Here is a 16530-nt window from a genome sequence, read left to right as displayed (position 1 = left end):
GCGCTCTGCCTCAGCACCCCGAGATCTCTCCTGCAGCACCCTGGCCCAGCACCCCCAGATCTCCCCTGCAGCGCCTGCCCCCCCCCCCGATCCCTCGCTCTCAGCCTCAGGGGCGGCCCTAGCTCCCCAGACCCCGCCCCGCCCCGGCCCCGGTGTCTCGCGGTGTCTGCGCCGGCCATGGCGGGGCCGCTGCTGCCGTGGGCTGCTGGGCTGAGCCGCCTGCTGGCCCGGGGGGCGGCGGAGCCGGCGCCGCTGGAGGTGGACAGGTGACGGGGGGCAGGATGGTGGTTGGGCAGAGTGGCCGGGCTGGGGGCGGGGGCAGGATGGGGGGGCAGAGTGGCCGGGCTGGGGGCGGGGGCAGGATGGGGGGGCAGAGTGGCCGGGCTGGGGGCGGGGGCAGAGAGGCCGGGCTGGGGGCGAGGGCAGGATGGAGGGGCAGAGAGGCCGGGCTGGGGGCGGGGGCAGGATGGGGGGGCAGAGTGGCCGGGCTGGGGGCGGGGGCAGGATGGGGGGGCAGAGTGGCTGGGCTGGGGGTGGGGCAGGATGGTGGTTGGGCAGAGTGCACTCAGCCCCCCACTTTCTTTTCCTTCCCTCCCCAGGGCGCTTCAGCAGCAGAGGAAGGCGATGAGGCTGCGGAGGCTGCGGAAGGAGCTGGAGCCTGCGGGCCCCCCCCAGCGCAGCCTGAGCTGGCAGGCCATGGAGCAGATCCGGTGAGCAGGGCGGGAGGGGGTGCGGCTGGCAGCCCGGCCCTGGAGAGTGGGCAGGGCAGGTCCTGGCCACTGACCCTGGTGTGGGCTGCTGTTGCAGCAGGTGTCCCCCTGAGCCCGGTGTGGCTGGGACTGAGGCATCGCTGGGCTTGCCAAGCTCTGGGCTGGCAGTGACTGTCTCCGTTGTGCCCTCTCCTGGCAGGTATCTAAGGCAGGCCTTCCCCGAGGAGTGGCCCGTGGCCCGTCTGGCCCAAGGTTTCTGTGTCAGCACGGATATCATCCAGAGGGTGCTGAGGAGAAAGTTCTCTCCCCCACTGGAGCGAAGGATGAAGCAGGATGCAAAGGTGTTGGGTAAACAGGGGAGCTGGGAGCAGCAGGCTGGCCCAGACCGGAGAGCTGAGCTGGTGGCCATCTCTGCAGGAGAAGCAGCTCAGCAGCTGCTGCCTGCCAGGCCCAAGGACATACCCCAGTCTGGAGCCCTTATCATGCCTGGGGGCCAGTCCAGCAGCTCAAAGCCCCAGAGAAATCGGCAATTTTGGAGAGCTGGGGAGAGGCAAAACAGAAGGAATGTCCAACTGGAACCTCTTCAGGAGGATGGAGCCAAGCCTGTGGCTGGGATGGAAGCCACCCTCATGAGAAGCTCTTTGGCAGAAGGAGACACTGAAGAGTGGGATGGCGAGGTCCTGAGTGAGGAAGAGCTGGAGGAGCTATTCGCAGAAGGCTGGGACACCCGCCCCAGAGTGGTGCAGAGAGGACAGGAATATTTTGACGGCAATGGGAATTTCTTGTATCGGATCCCTGCTAGACTAGCCCCTGGGGAGGGGGACAAGATGCAGCCCCTTTCCCCAGTCGGGTGGTGAAAAGAGTGGGTAGGGTGTGGGTTGGCCTCTGTTACTGTTGGCCTGCCCAGGGCATGGGCTTGGCCCATGTTGCTGTCCTTTCCACCCAGGGAAAAATAAAATGTTACCAAGTCCCTGCTGCCTCGCCTGACCCTGGCCTGCACCTGGTCACAGCTGTGTGTGCTGCTTGTGTCCCTTTGCTGCGGAGTCCTGCAGCATGCTCCTGCCCAGCATGTGCCCCGCCAAGGCCAGCCATGCTGGCTGTGCAGCGGGCGTTACCCCGGGCGCTGGCCGGGGGGCAGGTGGTTTCAGGCGCGAGAGCCCTGCACCCTTGGGAGCAGGTGCTTCAGGCTGGGGTGGGGGAGGCTGTGTTCAGCAGGGGGGTGCACAGGGCACAGCTCCCCCCTGGCCCTGCCCAGTCACTGCAGCGCTGGCGCTGCCCCCGGGGGCGGGGCTGCCTGCCGCCCTTGCCGGCATGCTCTGCGGCCGGGCCATGGGCTCCGAGGCCGCCCGGCTGCTCCAGGCCGCCGACTTCGCAGCCCGGAAGCACAAGCGGCAGCGGCGGCGGGACCCCGAGGGGACCCCGTACATCAACCACCCCATCGGTGGGGGGGCGGGGTGTGCGGGGGGGGGTGAGCCGATCGGGGGGGGGTTCGCCCCGGGGGGCGGGGTGTGCGGGGGGGGTTCGCCCCGGGGGGCGGGGGGGTGAGCCGATCGGGGGGGGTTCGCCCCGGGGGGCGGGGTGTGCGGGGGGGGTGAGCCGATCGGGGGGGGGTTCGCCCCGGGGGGCGGGGTGTGCCGGGGGGGGTTCGCCCCGGGGGGCGGGGTGTGCCGGGGGGTGTTTGGGGAGGCAAGCCGACGGGGATAAGTGCCGGGGGGGGGCGGTGTGTACCAGGGGTAGGATGAGCCGATCGGGGGGTGTGTGCCGGGGGGGCAGGGCTTACCGGGGGGTGTTCGGGAGGGCAAGCTGACTGGGGTGTGTGTGCCGGGGGAGGCTAGCCAATGTGGGTGTGTGCCGGGGGGGCGGTGTGTGCCGGGGGGGTGTGCCGATCGGGGGGAGTGTGCCAGGGGGTGAGCTACAGGGTGTTCGGGGGGGGAGCTGACGGGTGTGTGTGCCGGGGGGTGTTCCGGGGGGCAGTGTGTGCCGGTGGGGTGAGCCGATCAGGAGGGGCAAGCTGATGGGGGGGTAATCAGAGGAGCGGTGTGTGCTGGGGGGCTGGTGGATGGGGGGGTTGTGCCAGGGGGGCTGAACAGATGGGGGGGGTAATCAGGGGGTCAGTGTGTGCTGGGGGGGCTATCTGATGGGGGGGTTGTGCCAGGGGGGTGAGCCGATCGGGGGGGGCAAGCTGATGGGGTAATCAGAGGAGCGGTGTGTGCCGGGGGGGCTGGTGGATGGGGGGGTTGTGCCGGGGGGGCTGAACCGATGGGGGGATAATCGGGGTCGGTGTGTGCCAGGGGGCTATCTGATGGGGGGGTTGTGCCGGGGGATGAGCCGATCGGGGGTGGGGTATGCCCAGGGGGCTGGCCAATGAGGGGATGTGCCAGGGGGCGAGCCAATGGTGGGGTTTTCCCGGTGGGGGTGAGCCAATCCGGGGGTGTTTGGGGGGGCAATCGGGGTTGGTGTGTGCCAGGGGGGCTATCCGATGGGGGGGTTGGGCTGGGGGTGAGCCTTTTGTGGGGATGCTGGGGGGCAAGCCGATCGAGGAGTGTGTGCCGGGGGGGATGGCCGATGGGAGGGGATGTGCTGGGCGGGGGGTGAGCCGATGGGGGTGTGTGTGTGCGCCGGGGGGGGCTTGTATCCCGGCTGGGCGAGCGACAGCACGGGCTCCCCCCATGCAGAGCAGCTGCCCTAGGGAGATGCCTGGGGCCCCGTGTCCTACCCCAGAGCGGTGCTATCCACGAGGTGCACGGGAGCTGGGCTCGTTCCAGCCCTTCCTGGAACTGGGCTGCAGTCCTCACCGGGCTTTGCCAGCGGGAAGCGCCGGGTCCCCCCCTCTGATGGCCTGTCTGGGGCCTGGCTGCCTGCTGACACCCCCACCCCATGTCTAGGTGTGGCCAGGATCCTGTCTCAGGAGGCTGGAGTAATGGACATTGCGGTGCTGCAGGTAAATCCCGCACTCGAGGCAGGAGGAGGGGCTGTAACAAGCCCCTCGCCCCGGGGACGCTGCTGGGCTCCGGCTTAGAGAACCAGCCTGCCCCTCGTTTTCATGGACCCCTGAGTGCCGCTCAGCCTGTCCCCTCTCCCGCAGGCTGCTCTGCTCCACGACACAGTGGAGGACACAGACACCACCTTCTCGGAGATGGAGGAGCAGTTTGGGGAGGAGGTGAGGCGGATCGTGGAGGAGGTGACAGACGACAAGATGTTGCCCAAGATGGAGCGGAAGCGCCTGCAGATAGAGCGTGCGCCCCACGGCAGCCAGGGAGCCAAGCTGGTCAAGCTGGCAGACAAGCTGTACAACCTGCGGGACCTGAATCGCTGCACGCCGGCAGGTTAGCATGCCGGGGCGCTCTGCCGCTGACGGGCTAGCTGTGGGCATGGAAGTGCTGGAGCTGCCCTCTGCTGCATAGTGTCACAGCCACTCATGCATCTGGTGTCTGCCTCAGCGCTGGGAGCTCTGGAAAGAGGCAATGCGCCGGGGGTGGGGGGTGCGAGCCGATGGGAGGGGGTGTGCTGGGGGGATGGTTTGTGCCAGGGAGCCTCCTCCAGCCACAGTAGGAGAGGCAGGGCATTGTCAGGAGCTGAAAGTCCTGGCACCCGGCCTGGTTTCTGCATGTGCCCACGCACAGCTCCAGCATCTCTGTGCTGAGGCCAAGCTTACCCCAAGAGCGGAGCGCTCTGTCAGGCACCCTACCTTTGGCCGACCACCATGTGCCTCAGGAGGTTGTGTGTACCAAAGCTGAGCAGAGGGCAGGTGCTTTTCCCCTCCTTGTAACTGATTACTCCATGAAAGTAAACGGGACTCTTTCCTTTCCTTTGCCTGGTACCTCCTCGCCCCCTCCCCATGGGCCCTGGCTCTCGCAGCCTACGCCTCTTGAGTCACCGCCTGTCACTGTGTGTGCGGCCCTACTTGTGTTGGTCTGTCTCTGACACACATGGTGCTCTCTGCCCTAGGCTGGTCTGAGCAGCGGGTCCAGGAGTACTTCCTCTGGGCCTCCCAGGTGGTGAAGGGTCTGCGTGAGACAAGCCCTGCGCTGGAGGAGAAGTTGCAGCAGCTGTTCAGGGAGCGAGGGCTGCCGGAGTGACTGTGCAGGGTGCCTGCCCTGTGACACTTGCCAGCAAATGCTGCTGAGTCAAGCACTGATGTTAACTACTGACTCCCACAGCGTGCCTTCCAGAGCCCAGCGCCCTCAGCCCCGCCTGGATCAGAGCAGCGAGCCAGTGATATCTGCATGGACTCTGCTCACAAGCCCACCTATTCAGGCACTCCTGCCCCCTGGGCAAGGGAGGGTGCAGGGATGGGGGCCAGATAAAGGGCAGCACTGGCCCTAGCCCAGGTGGGGGGGAGGCCCTAAGGCTCTGGGGAGGTCACACCCTAAGTGGGGGTCAGGGTCTAGGCTCTGAGTGCAGCCTGCCCAGCTCGGGGACCGAACCGAGTGACTCTCTAAATAAAAGCCCTGGGTGCCGTGAGCCTGGTATCTTTCTCTCGCCCCAAGGTCTGGGCAGAGCCTAGGAGCTCCAGTGGGGCTGGGGGGAAGCAGCGCTGCCAAGCCCATGGGCGGAGGAGCTGGACTGGGGCAGGCTTGACTTGGCGGCAGTGTGGGGTGGAGCTGCCTGGGAGGGCTGGAGGCTGGGGGCCCTGGGTGTGGGTGTGCACAGCCCCTTCCAGTGCCTTCTGGGCCCCTTCTCCCTGGAGAGACCCTCCCCTCCCCACGCCCTCCACGCCTCCCCCGGAGAGCTCCTCTGCCCCTCCCCCCAGAAAGCCCCTTCCCGCGCCCTCTGCCCCTCCCCCAGAGCTCCTCTGCCCCTCCCCCCAGAAAGCCCCTTCCCGCGCCCTGTGCCCCTCCCCCCCAGAGCTCCTCTGCCCCTCCCCCCAGAAAGCCCCTTCCCGCGCCCTGTGCCCCTCCCCCCAGAAAGCCCCTTCCCGCGCCCTGTGCCCCTCCCCCCCAGAGCTCCTCTGCCCCTCCCCCCAGAAAGCCCCTTCCTGTGCCCTCCCCCCAGAGAGCCCCTCCCCCCGGAGAGACCATCCCCGCGCCCTCTGCCCCTCCCCCCCAGAGCTCCTCTGCCCCTCCCCCCAGAAAGCGCCTTCCTGTGCCCTCCCCCCAGAGAGCCCCTCCCCACGCCCTGTGCCCCTCCCCCCGGAGAGCCCCTCCCCGCGCCCTCTGCCTCTCCCCCCAGAGAGCCGCCCCCCCCGGAGAGCCCCTCCCCGCGCCCTCTGCCTCTCCCCCCAGAGAGCCGCCCCCCCCCCCGGCCTGGCGCACACAGGTCCCGGCCGCTCCACCGGGGGGCGGGCCTGGTCTCCATGGCTCCCGGCACTTCCGGTACCGGGCGCAGGTCGGCAGGGGCTGGACGCGCGGCCGGGCCCGTTCCTGGCTGGTGGCGGCGGCCGGCCGGTCCCTCTCGCCGCAGGGCCCGGGCCCAGCATAGCCTTCGCTGGCCGCCGCGGCGCGCCCGACGGGCCGGATTTCACCGTGCTCAAGCGGCTGGCGCGAGACCAGCTCATCTACCTGCTGGAGCAGGTGAGCGCCGGGCCGGGCCGCCCCGAGACTTCCCCACTCCTGCCCCGCGCCCGCTCCCGCCCCCGCCGCCCCAGGCCTGCCCCGCGCCCGTCACCCCCGCCCTGAGCCTACCCCGAGTCTTCCCCGCGCCCGTCACCGCCGTTCCCGTCATCTTGGGGCTTTCCCCGCACCTGTCACCGCCGCCCCAGGCCTGCCCCGATACTGCCCCGGGCCCACCCAGGCTCGTCCCTGCTGCCCCGCGCCCGTCCCCGCCGCCCCAAGCCTACCCTGAGCCTTCCCTGCGTCCGTCACCGCTGCACCCGTCATCTCGGGGCCCGCCCCGCGCCCATCACTGCCTCGCCGGGCCCGCCCCGCACCCGTCATCTCGGGGCCTGCCCCACGCCCGTCACCACTGCGCCCGTCATCTCGGGGCCTGCCCCGTGCCCGTCACCACTGCACCCGTCATCTCGGGGCCCGCCCCGCGCCCATCACTGCCTCGCCGGGCCTGCCCCACGCCCGTCATCTCGGGGCCCGCCCTGCGCCCATCACTGCCTCGCCGGGCCTGCCCCACGCCCGTCATCTCGGGGCCTGCCCCGCGCCCGTCACTGCCTCGCCGGGCCCGCCCTGCGCCCGTCATCTCGGGGCCCGCCCTGCGCCCGTCACCGCTGCGCCCGTCATCTCGGGGCCCGCCCTGCGCCCGTCACCGCTGCGCCCGTCATCTCGGGGCCCGCCCTGCGCCCGTCACTGCCTCGCCGGGCCCGCCCCGCACCCGTCATCTCGGGGCCCGCCCCGCGCCCATCACTGCCTCGCCGGGCCCGCCCCGCACCCGTCATCTCGGGGCCTGCCCCGTGCCCGTCACCACTGCGCCCGTCATCTCGGGGCCTGCCCTGCGCCTGTCACTGCCTCGCCGGGCCTGCCCCACGCCCGTCATCTCGGGGCCCGCCCTGCGCCCATCACTGCCTCGCCGGGTCTGCCCCACGCCCGTCATCTCGGGGCCTGCCCCGCGCCCGTCACTGCCTCGCCGGGCCCGCCCTGCGCCCGTCATCTCGGGGCCCGCTCTGCGCCCGTCACCGCTGCGCCCGTCATCTCGGGGCCCGCTCTGCGCCCGTCACCGTTGCGCCCGTCATCTCGGGGCCTGCCCTGCGCCCGTCACTGCCTCGCCGGGCCCGCCCCGCACCCGTCATCTCGGGGCCCACCCCGCGCCCATCACTGCCTCGCCGGGCCCGCCCCGCACCCGTCATCTCGGGGCCTGCCCCGCGCCCGTCACCGCTGCGCCCGTCATCTCGGGGCCTGCCCTGCGCCCGTCACTGCCTCGCCGGGCCCGCCCTGCACCCGTCATCTCGGGGCCTGCCCTGCGCCCGTCACCGCTGCGCCCGTCATCTCGGGGCCCGCCCCGCGCCCGTCACTGCCTCGCCGGGCCCGCCCCGCACCCGTCATCTCGGGGCCCGCCCCGCGCCCGTCACTGCCTCGCCGGGCCCACCCCGCACCCGTCATCTCGGGGCCCGCCCCGCGCCCATCACTGCCTCGCCGGGCCCGCCCCGCACCCGTCATCTCGGGGCCCGCCCCGCGCCCATCACTGCCTCGCCGGGCCCGCCCCGCACCCGTCATCTCCGGGCCCGCCCCGCGCCCGTCACCGCCGCGCCAGGCCTGCCCCGCACCCATCACAGCTGCGCTGGGCCTGTCCCATGCCTGTCACTGCCGTGCCGGGCCTGCCCTGAGATTTCCCCGCGCCTGTCACCTAGGGGCCTACTCCGTGCTCACCACCGCCAGGCTAGGCCTGCTCCGCTTCTGTCACCATGGGGCGGGGTTCGGCATGCCATGTTCTGTCCTGGAGGAGGCGCTGCTTCCTGCCCAGATGCACTGTCCCAACGGGCGGAGGAGCCCCTGGCCCGTGGATGGTCTCTCAGGTCCTGGCCCTGGAACAGCTGTTGTGGGAAGGCGGCTGGATGCGGCCAGTAGCTTGTGTTACTGCAGCAACCTCTGCTAGCGGGAGGTTCTTGGGCGCTCGCCGCTCCTGTCCGGGTAGCTGCACTTGTGTGGTGCAGCGGGGAGTGCAAAGCCAGCAGACAGGGGAGAGATGCCTCTGAGACAGCCTGCTCCAAGGCTCGGCTAATGGCTGGGGCTGGGCTTTCCGCAGCAGGGAGTTGTGCCCCTGGCACATATGCTGCTCTGTTTGTTCCTCCCCCAGCTCCCTGGGAAGAAGGACCTGTTCATTGAGGCAGATCTGATGAGCCCCCTGGACCGAATCGCCAATGTCTCCATTCTCAAGGTACCCGGAGCTGCGCCCTGGCCAGGGCAGTACTAAACCAAGGCATTGCTTCAGGGCACTGGGCAGGGTGGCTGGTTGCAGGCCATAGGCAACTGTTAGGTGGTTTTGCAAATGCAGTGAGTTCAACCTCGTCCCTGTTGTCCACGAGGCTGTCTTGGTTCACAGAACTGTGTTTCTCTGCATAGGGAGCCCAGGACTAGATCAACTGCAGTTCTGGGGGCTGCGGGTCAGGCCTGAGAGAGGTTGGCAGAGCTGTGTGTAGGGAGTTTCCTGTATTAGCCCATAGTGGAAACCTCTTGGTCCACATCTGTGTCTACAGTGCCATGTGTGGTGATCGCTTCACACCTCGCATCACCAGGTGGCTGCCCTGTTGAGCAAGCAGCAGTGGGGTGCAGACACACAGAAGGGGGATCTGGCTTTGTGCAGCAGCCGGAGGCCTGTGAAGGGGGCCTCTGGAATCAGCTACGAAAGCTACTACAGTCTGTGTGGGGTTTGTAAGTTAACACTTTCCTCTCTTCCTATTTCTGTCTCTAGCAACATGAAGTGGATAAGCTGTACAAAGTGGAGAACAAACCCATCGTTAGCACTAGTGACCAGTGAGTCTCTTACCTGACCCCCACGGGTCATTCCTGGAGCCTGCCCAGCTGCAGCTGTACTCTGCACCTCCACAGGCTTGACCAGACACACCGCACTGCCCTCTGCCCCGGGCCTGCCTCTCCGCAGTGCTGTGTCAGGCTCATGCCCTCTCCCAGGAGCCTCTTCTCATGGGCTAGGCTGAAATGGCACAGACTGCGAGTGAGCTGAAGGGTGTGGGCCTGGTGTTGGCTGCCAGCACTGCAGGGAGGGAGCTGAGAGGCAGGAGAAGCTGTGGGACTTGGGAGCAGGGCTATACTTGGGGGTTTGGTGAAGTGTCAAGTGGAGCTCAGGCAGCTAGTCTGGGGGCTGTGTTCCCATCTCCTACCTTCAGCTCAGGAAGCTGCCTGCCTCGCTGGGCCTGCTTTCGCGGTGTCCCTCCCTGCCCCACCCCCCGGTTGGTGAATCTCTGTCTGCCTCACTCCAGGTTGTGCTTCTTAGTCCGGCCACGGATCAAGAACATGAAGTACGTTGCTGGTGAGTGGGAGCTGTTGCTTGCCATGCAGATATCAGCAGTTACTTAGATAGGGCCTGTAGTATGGGGTGGCTTCTGGGTAGAGCTGGCTAGCAGATTCCAGTGTCTGGTGCCGGGGATATTGGTGATTGTGTGAGGGGGACCGCTACTGTCCTGGACTGTCAGGCTCTGGGTAATCCTTGGGTGGGGTGAAGTTGGGCTCTGGTTAGCTGGTGCTGGGCAATCTCGAGAGGCGAGTGCTAGCATCCTGGGATAGGGTGACTTGGAGCTCAGGGCCAGAGGCTGAGTGCACACCCTGAAGTCTGCTGTCTTGTCCGTCTGGTGTGTCACATGCCCTGTGAGATCACAGGGCTTTGGGTTTGTCAACACAAGAGACCTTCCACGGGTTTAACCGTAGGGTTTTTAGTGGCTCTAGTTAACCAGAGTCTTGTGTCTGCAGATATTGTCAATGCTGACAAGACGATGGGGAGGAGCCGGAAGTACAAGATTATCTTCAGCCCCCAGAAGGTCAGTGTGACTGTCCTCTCCGTGCCAGGCACCAGCCCAAGCATCCTCTTCAGGGGGTTTTGGGAACTGGGGCTAATTTACTAACCCTGTGAGAGCCTTGAACCCAGAGGAACTGCAGTAACCTCAGGCCCCTGCTCTTCTGCCCACCCAGCTTCCCGCCCCACACACACCTGGCCTGTGTGTGACCCCCTCCCCATCTACCCCACCCTGCTCTCCTGCTTACCCAGCCTTCCCCCCCTTCACATCTGGCCTGTGTCTGACCCCCTCCCCATCTACCCCCTCCTGCTCTCCTGCTCACCCAGCCTTCCCCCCACCCCTTCACACCTGGCCTGTGTCTGACCCCCTCCCCATCTACCCCACTCTGCTCTCCTGCTCACCCAGCCTTCCCCCCACCCCTTCACACCTGGCCTATGTCCAGCCCCCTCCCCATTTACCTCGCCCTGCTGTCCTGCCCCCCCAGCCTTCCCCCTCTTCACACCTGGCCTGTGTCCGACCTCCTCCCCTCCTCCTTCACACCTCCACATCTCCTACACGCAACCTTCCCTTCCTCCTTTATGCCTGCCACACATCCAGTCCCCACCTGCCCCAACCCTCCTGTCCCGCCCACCTTCCCTTCCCCACAGAGTCAGAATAACCAATTCCCAGTTTCCTGTCCCAAAGTTTGACCTCAAACCCAAATGTTGCCATGTCTGGCAAGGCGCAGCTAAGAGGGCGAGCCCGATCCACTGCCATGGAACTCTTGGTCACACGGTGCGGGAGATGCCTGAGCACTAACCAGCCTCTTCCTCTCTCGCAGTTTTACACCTGTGAGCTGGTGCTGGAAGAAGAGGGAATCTATGGTGGTAAGTGGGGAAGGTGATGTGACACGCACTGTGGGACCACAAGGGGATGTCGTTCAGCCCATTGCCTAGATCCAGCTTGGTGGGGAAGCTCAGACAGCAGAACACCGGGGCTTGTCCCCTACAGAGTAGGTATCCATATGCTGTCCTGGCCTGGGGCATGGGGACGGGAACGCAAATTACAGTGCTCCGGAACATCCCCCGATGGAGGCAGAGGGGAGGGGTACACAGACCCCACCATCGATGCGGGAGAGGCTGGGCCTCCTCTGGGACCCGTCGTACGGCTCCAGCACCACAGCAAATAGGCCCCTCCTGAAAGGCCAGTGCCAGCAGGGCCTGTGTGTTAGAGCCCTCAGGCCATCGCTACAGCGGGTCTAGGACTACATTGCCTCTGCTCTCTTCTGTCCCCACCTCAGATGTGACCTGTGAGGAGTGGGCTTTCTACCTGCTCCCCCTGGATGATGATCTCCTCAGCATGGAGCTGCCTGAGTTCTTCCGGGATTACTTCCTGGTCAGTGGCACAGTTCCCTGCAGCATCACAGCAAAGCCATCGGGAGAGCGAGCCAGGGTGGGGGCAGGGCTTTCAAAGCTGTGTGCGCGCACACACCCACCCCTCATGCCCCTCACCTGCTGCCCCACCCACAGCCTAGTGGGCTGGCCTGTGCAGACTGCCAGTGCTGTGCTGGTTTGGGAGGTGTGGGTAGGTGTCCACTGGGCTGAACAGATTCCCATGCCCCCTGTCAGCACCTTGGAGAGCTGAGAGCCTTGGGACTGCACCCTGGGCAAGGTCCATGTCCCTGCTTAGATACTGGGGGGGTTATTGGGGGCCAGCCTGCCCTGGCTGGTGGCGTCCTGGGGGGGTCAGTGTTTGCAGACTGTTGCTCTCGTGGGCCCTGCAGGAAGGGGATCAGCGCTGGATCAGCACAGTCGCACGAGCTCTGCAGTTGCTGAACTCCCTCTTTGGGCCTTTCGCTAACACCTATGGGATTGGCAGGTGTGCCAAGGTACAAGAGCTGCACGGTTGGGAGGCTTGGCCTGGTGGGGTCCCCCTGCTCTGGGGTCAGGGTTCTTTGCTGGAAGTGGGAGCTTTTTCATTTGAATCCCTTCAGGGATGTGGGGACTTGTACGAATATGGGGGGTAGGGAGACACGTACAAACATCCCACCTCTGAGTTTCCAGGTGGGGCCCGTGGAATAGGGGCTCCCCCTGCGAGGGACTGCTGGTTGTTATAAATGTGTCCAGCAGGGAGCGTTGCATAGACGGGGGCCAGGGAGACGCCTGCCTCCTATCAAGGCAGGAGCGAGGGGGAATCGGTCAGCTGATGTGATTGTGGGGGACCCAACCACCTGCTCCTGGTCCCAGGACTCACAGCTGGCAGGCTGTCCTGGCCTGTTCTCTGGTGTTGGGGGCTTGCTGATGTGCTCCCAGCTTTGGGAGCCTGTGGGGCTCCTGGCCTGGGGCCAGCGTGTATGGGCACTGATGTGCTGCCTCCACTACCTCCCAGATGGTCTATGACGTGTGGCGAGAGCTGGTGGAGGAGAGCGAGGGTGACAGCCAAGCCAGGAGGCCTGAGATCAGCCATGTCTTCCTCATGGACCGAGGTAGGGGCTGCTGCGGTCACAGGCGCAGGCTGCTGCTGGGGGCTTCTGTGGGGTGGGGTAGTGGGTTCCTTCTAGGGGCTGCTGAGGGGCTTGTTCTTGGGCTTGAGGTAGTGAGCTGGGGGCAGCCAGCACTGGCAGGTGGGGGCGGGGTGGGGAGGCGCAACATGTGCCCCTGTGCGTCTCGTTGCAGATGTGGATTACGTCACGGCGCTCTGCTCCCAGGTGGTGTATGAGGGGCTGGTGGATGACACGTTCTGCATCAAATGTGGTAAGTTGTGGGTGGCTGGAAGAGATGGCAGCGGGGCTGGGCAAGGGGGCCCTGCCTGTGGCATCGGGGGGGTGATAGCAGGGAGACGAAAGTGCCTGCAGATCTCTGCCCCAGACCATCTTCCTCAGCAGCTCCCCAAGGTGGGGGAGGGGGCCAGGCAGGCTGGGATGGGGGTGGGGGCTACCTAATGTTGGCCATTGCAGATGGCCTCTCAAGCCCTTTGATGGGGGCGTGGCGGTTGGCACATGAGCTGTGTTGTGCTTTGGGGCAGTTCCTTTGGCAGCTTTGCTGCCTGTGTCCCCTCTGAGCACAGACAGGATTCTCCATGCCAAGCGGCAGGACGCATGGCACATGTCAGATCAGTGGCCCACCTGCCTGGTGCCCTCTCTTCAGCGGAGCTGTTGCAGACGACCCTGAGGGAGGCATAAGCCAGCATTACAGGGTGGGCACAGCGCAGGCCCCAAGGACCCATTCCTAGGGATTCCCCTCGGAGCGCAGATGGCACCCAGCTCTGGGGCTGCTGAGCCTGGCTGATATCCCGCTGGCCGGGTGGGTGGTTAATGGAACAGCCTGTCCCGGGGCATTGGAAGCGCCGCAGAGCATGAGGCAGTGGCCTGGGCACTGTAACTGTTCCTGCTGCTCTCGGCAGGGAGCGTGGATTTTGGGCCAGACGTCACCTCCTCTGACAGGAGCTTCAAAGTGCTGCTCAATGCCCAGGACAAGGTGAGCCCTGCCCACCAGGGCCCTGCTAACCTGTCGAGTGCCAGCCTGGTGGGCAGAGTGGCGCTGGGGTAGTTGGATTGATTGGGGTGTGGTGTGGAGGCAAAGCCCAGTCCAGAGATTGTAGAAATGGGGCTTTGGTACCAGCTCATTTGCCCTATAGAACCGCAGTCCTCAGCATCCTGGCATCCGCCCTGTGGGGCTGATCCCTTTGCCTGATCACGCGCAGCCCCAACTCACAGACTGTGGCCTTCGGAGGCCTGGTTGCTGGAGGTTTTCTGACTGCTCCTCCGGCTGTGGGTGCAGCTTGGCCCCCCTTAGCCACAGTGCCCTCTGTTAATCTGCTGGGCTGCAGGGAGCTTGCAAAGTGAGTGCTTGGCTACTAGCGTGTCTGTGCCTGGCAATGGGGGCGCTCTCTTGGGAAGCCCATGCTAGGCCCTGGCCGGGTGGCTGACCCCTTTGGGGCTGTTCTGGCACAGGTCTTCAGCGAGATCCGGAACGAACACTTCTCCAACGTCTTCAGCTTTCTGAGTCAGAAGGCACGGAACCTGCAGACGCAGTACGACGTGAGTGTGCCAGGGTCGCCCTGGGCATGGCCCTGAGGGGCACCCTGCCCTGGAGCAGCCCCACCAACTGCCGGGCCCTTTGCTCCTCACCCTGGCTCTCCCTCACCTTGTTGGGGGTGGGGAGGGGCCCTCTCTTCTCTTCCCTTCAGCCCAGTGCTCAGACACTCTCTCATCCTGCAGCGCCGTCGTGGGATGGACATCAAGCAAATGAAGAACTTTGTCTCCCAGGAGCTGAAGGGGTTAAAGCAGGAGCACCGTCTGCTGAGCCTGCGTAGGTACTGGTGAAGAGTGGGGAAAAGGGAGGGTGCCTGAAGACATTGCCCTGAACCGGACGGGCTGGGAAAGCAGTGCAAGCTGCCCCAGCCAGGCTAGGGGCTGTTGGCATGTGCGGGCGTCTCTCTCTCTCCCCCCTCTGGCAGCCCCAGGCTGCGTGGACAGAGTGTGGCCCCGGTGTTCTTGTGCAGAGATTCCGCACTGATTTCATCCGTCTGGGGTGTGCAGATATTGGTGCCTGCGAGTCCATCATGAAGAAGAAAACCAAGCAGGACTTCCAGGAGCTGCTAAAGACTGAGCACGGTGAGTGAGACACCTGCCAGCCCAGCCTGGGCTCCTCCTGGGGCTGTGTGCCATTCCCGTGCTGGGCCACCAGCGCTCCAGATGGCCACCGTCAGAGACAGATGCTTGTGCGTTGGACCTGGTGGGAGCTGGCAGGCAGGTCCCTGAAGGGTTAAATGTGCTGCTCTAGCCTGGGGACAGGGCATTGCAGGGTGCTCCCTTTCCCCAAGGGGCTCAGTGAGGAATACCAGGCGTTGCCGTCTGGAGCTGAGCAGCACCATGCACCTCCCAGAGTTGGCAGAGTGGACAGAGCTGGCGATGATCCTGATTCCCGAGCTCCTCCTCCCACAAGCCCAGGAGGCTGGCAATCCCCAGGCCTAGGGCTCCTGCAGGCTCCGGGCCCAGGTGACTGTTTCCTTTCCCCTCTTAGCTCTCCTGGAGGGGTTTGACATCCGCGAGAGCACCAGCTACATAGAAGAGCACATTGACCGGCAGGTGAGTGCTGCGCCTGGGTGGGGACAGCTGGGCTGGGCTGGCCACTCGCTCACCCTCCCCAATTTCTGTGCAGGTCTCCCCCAGCGAGAGTCTGCGCTTAATGTGCCTCCTGTCGGTCACGGAAAATGGTGAGCTCCTTGCTGGAGAAGGGGGGCTGCAGTGGGGGGGACATGGTTATGGGGCTTTTCACTCAGCTCTCCCTGTGTGTTAAACCCCCACAGGGCTGATCCCTAAGGATTATCGCTCCCTGAAAACCCAGTACCTCCAGGTGAGTGTGAGAGTGTGTGTGTGTGTGCGTGTGGAAGGGAGAGCATGTGTGTGGGATGCGGGGAGGAGTACTGGGGGGAGCGCGCGTGTGGGCGGGTGGGAGGGGAGGGCATACCGGGGGGAGCGTCTGCCTCTGTGTAGAGGAGGCACCGGGGGGAGCAGCGTGTGTGTGTATGGGAGTTACCGGTGGGAGTGTGTGTATGTGTGTGGAGGAGGTACCGGGGGAGGGGGGAGCGTTTGTGTGTGTGGAGGAGGTACCGGGGGAGGGGGGGAGCGTTTGTGTGTGTGTGTGTGTGTGTGTGTGGAGGAGGTACTGAGGGGGGGAGCGTGTGTGTGTATGGAGGAGGTACAGGGGGGGGGAGTGTGTGTGTGTGTGTGTGTGTGTGTGTGTGTGTGGAGCAGGTACTGAGGGGGAGCATGTGTGTAGGGGAGGTACCGAGGGGGAGCGTGTGTGTGTGTGTGGAGGAGATACTGAGGGGGGGAGCGTGTGTGTGTGTGTGTATGTGTGGAGGAGGTCCGAGGGGGGGAGCGTGTGTGTGTGGAGGAGGTACTGGGGGGGGAGCATGTGTGTCTGCGTGTGTGTGGAGGAGGTACTGAGGGGGAGCATGTGTGTAGAGGAGGTACCGGGGGGGGAAGCGTGTATGTGTGTAGGAGAGGTACCGAGGGGGAGCGTGTGTGTGTGTGTGTGGAGGAGGTAGGGGCGGGAGCGTGTGTGTGTGTGTGTGTGTGTGTTGAGGAGGTACTGGGGGGGGGGGGTGTGTGTGTGTGTGTTGAGGAGGTACCGAGGGGGGGAGTGTGTGTGAGGTACCGGGGGGAGCATGTGTGTAGAGGAGGTACGGGGGGGGGTAAAGCTTGTGTGTGTGTGTAGGGGAGGTACCGGGGGGGGGGATGGAGTGAGTGTGTGTGTGTGGGGGGGGGGGGGGGGTACCGAGGGGGGGGAGCGCGTGTGTGTGTAGGGGAGGTACCGAGGGGGGGGGAGCGCGCGTGTGTGTAGGGGAGGTACCGAGGGGGGGGGGAGCGTGTGTGTGTGGGAGGTACGGAGGGGGGGGAGCGTGTGTTGGGGGGGGGCAGAAGGTACTGGGGGGAGCGTGTGTGTGTCATGAGGGTACCGGGGGGAGCGTGGTGTGTGGGGG

The 16530-nt window shown here is 65.7% G+C and overlaps 4 protein-coding genes across 4 annotated transcripts in view; all 4 read left to right on the top strand.

Annotated features, from left to right (window-relative positions):
- Positions 1-157: 157 nt before the first annotated feature.
- Positions 158-1686, top strand: LOC127030310 (neugrin-like). Its single transcript, XM_050916578.1, has 3 exons — positions 158-266; positions 600-710; positions 910-1686. The coding sequence occupies exons 1-3, from the start codon at positions 178-180 to the stop codon at positions 1565-1567; spliced, it is 858 nt and encodes a 285-aa protein (XP_050772535.1). The 5' UTR covers positions 158-177; the 3' UTR covers positions 1568-1686.
- A 322-nt stretch (positions 1687-2008) lies between these two features.
- On the top strand, positions 2009-5024 carry LOC127030316 (guanosine-3',5'-bis(diphosphate) 3'-pyrophosphohydrolase MESH1-like). Its single transcript, XM_050916587.1, has 4 exons — positions 2009-2151; positions 3596-3651; positions 3796-4036; positions 4659-5024. Exons 1-4 carry the CDS (start codon positions 2022-2024, stop codon positions 4787-4789), a joined length of 558 nt encoding a protein of 185 aa, XP_050772544.1. The 5' UTR covers positions 2009-2021; the 3' UTR covers positions 4790-5024.
- LOC127030064 (uncharacterized) lies at positions 4848-7920 on the top strand. The gene is made up of 3 exons (XM_050915971.1): positions 4848-4925; positions 5936-6223; positions 6298-7920. The coding sequence occupies exons 1-3, from the start codon at positions 4848-4850 to the stop codon at positions 7918-7920; spliced, it is 1989 nt and encodes a 662-aa protein (XP_050771928.1).
- Positions 6024-16530, top strand: part of LOC127030063 (vacuolar protein sorting-associated protein 33B-like) — a 32908-nt gene continuing 22401 nt past the window's right edge. Inside the window, exons 1-17 of the mRNA XM_050915970.1 lie at positions 6024-6223; positions 8391-8471; positions 9006-9067; positions 9532-9581; positions 10019-10086; positions 10883-10928; positions 11342-11436; positions 11825-11929; positions 12430-12526; positions 12717-12794; positions 13444-13517; positions 13994-14080; positions 14261-14351; positions 14582-14656; positions 15066-15130; positions 15204-15258; positions 15352-15465. Of these exons, the coding sequence (XP_050771927.1) occupies positions 8430-8471; positions 9006-9067; positions 9532-9581; positions 10019-10086; positions 10883-10928; positions 11342-11436; positions 11825-11929; positions 12430-12526; positions 12717-12794; positions 13444-13517; positions 13994-14080; positions 14261-14351; positions 14582-14656; positions 15066-15130; positions 15204-15258; positions 15352-15465 (1204 nt within the window). The 5' untranslated portion in view covers positions 6024-6223; positions 8391-8429. The remainder of the gene's footprint in view (positions 6224-8390; positions 8472-9005; positions 9068-9531; positions 9582-10018; positions 10087-10882; positions 10929-11341; positions 11437-11824; positions 11930-12429; positions 12527-12716; positions 12795-13443; positions 13518-13993; positions 14081-14260; positions 14352-14581; positions 14657-15065; positions 15131-15203; positions 15259-15351; positions 15466-16530) is intronic.

The sequence above is a fragment of the Gopherus flavomarginatus genome, chromosome 10, assembly GCF_025201925.1.
Source record: "Gopherus flavomarginatus isolate rGopFla2 chromosome 10, rGopFla2.mat.asm, whole genome shotgun sequence".
Classification (NCBI taxonomy): Eukaryota; Metazoa; Chordata; order Testudines; family Testudinidae; genus Gopherus; species Gopherus flavomarginatus.
This window is presented reverse-complemented; position numbering and strand designations above follow the sequence as displayed.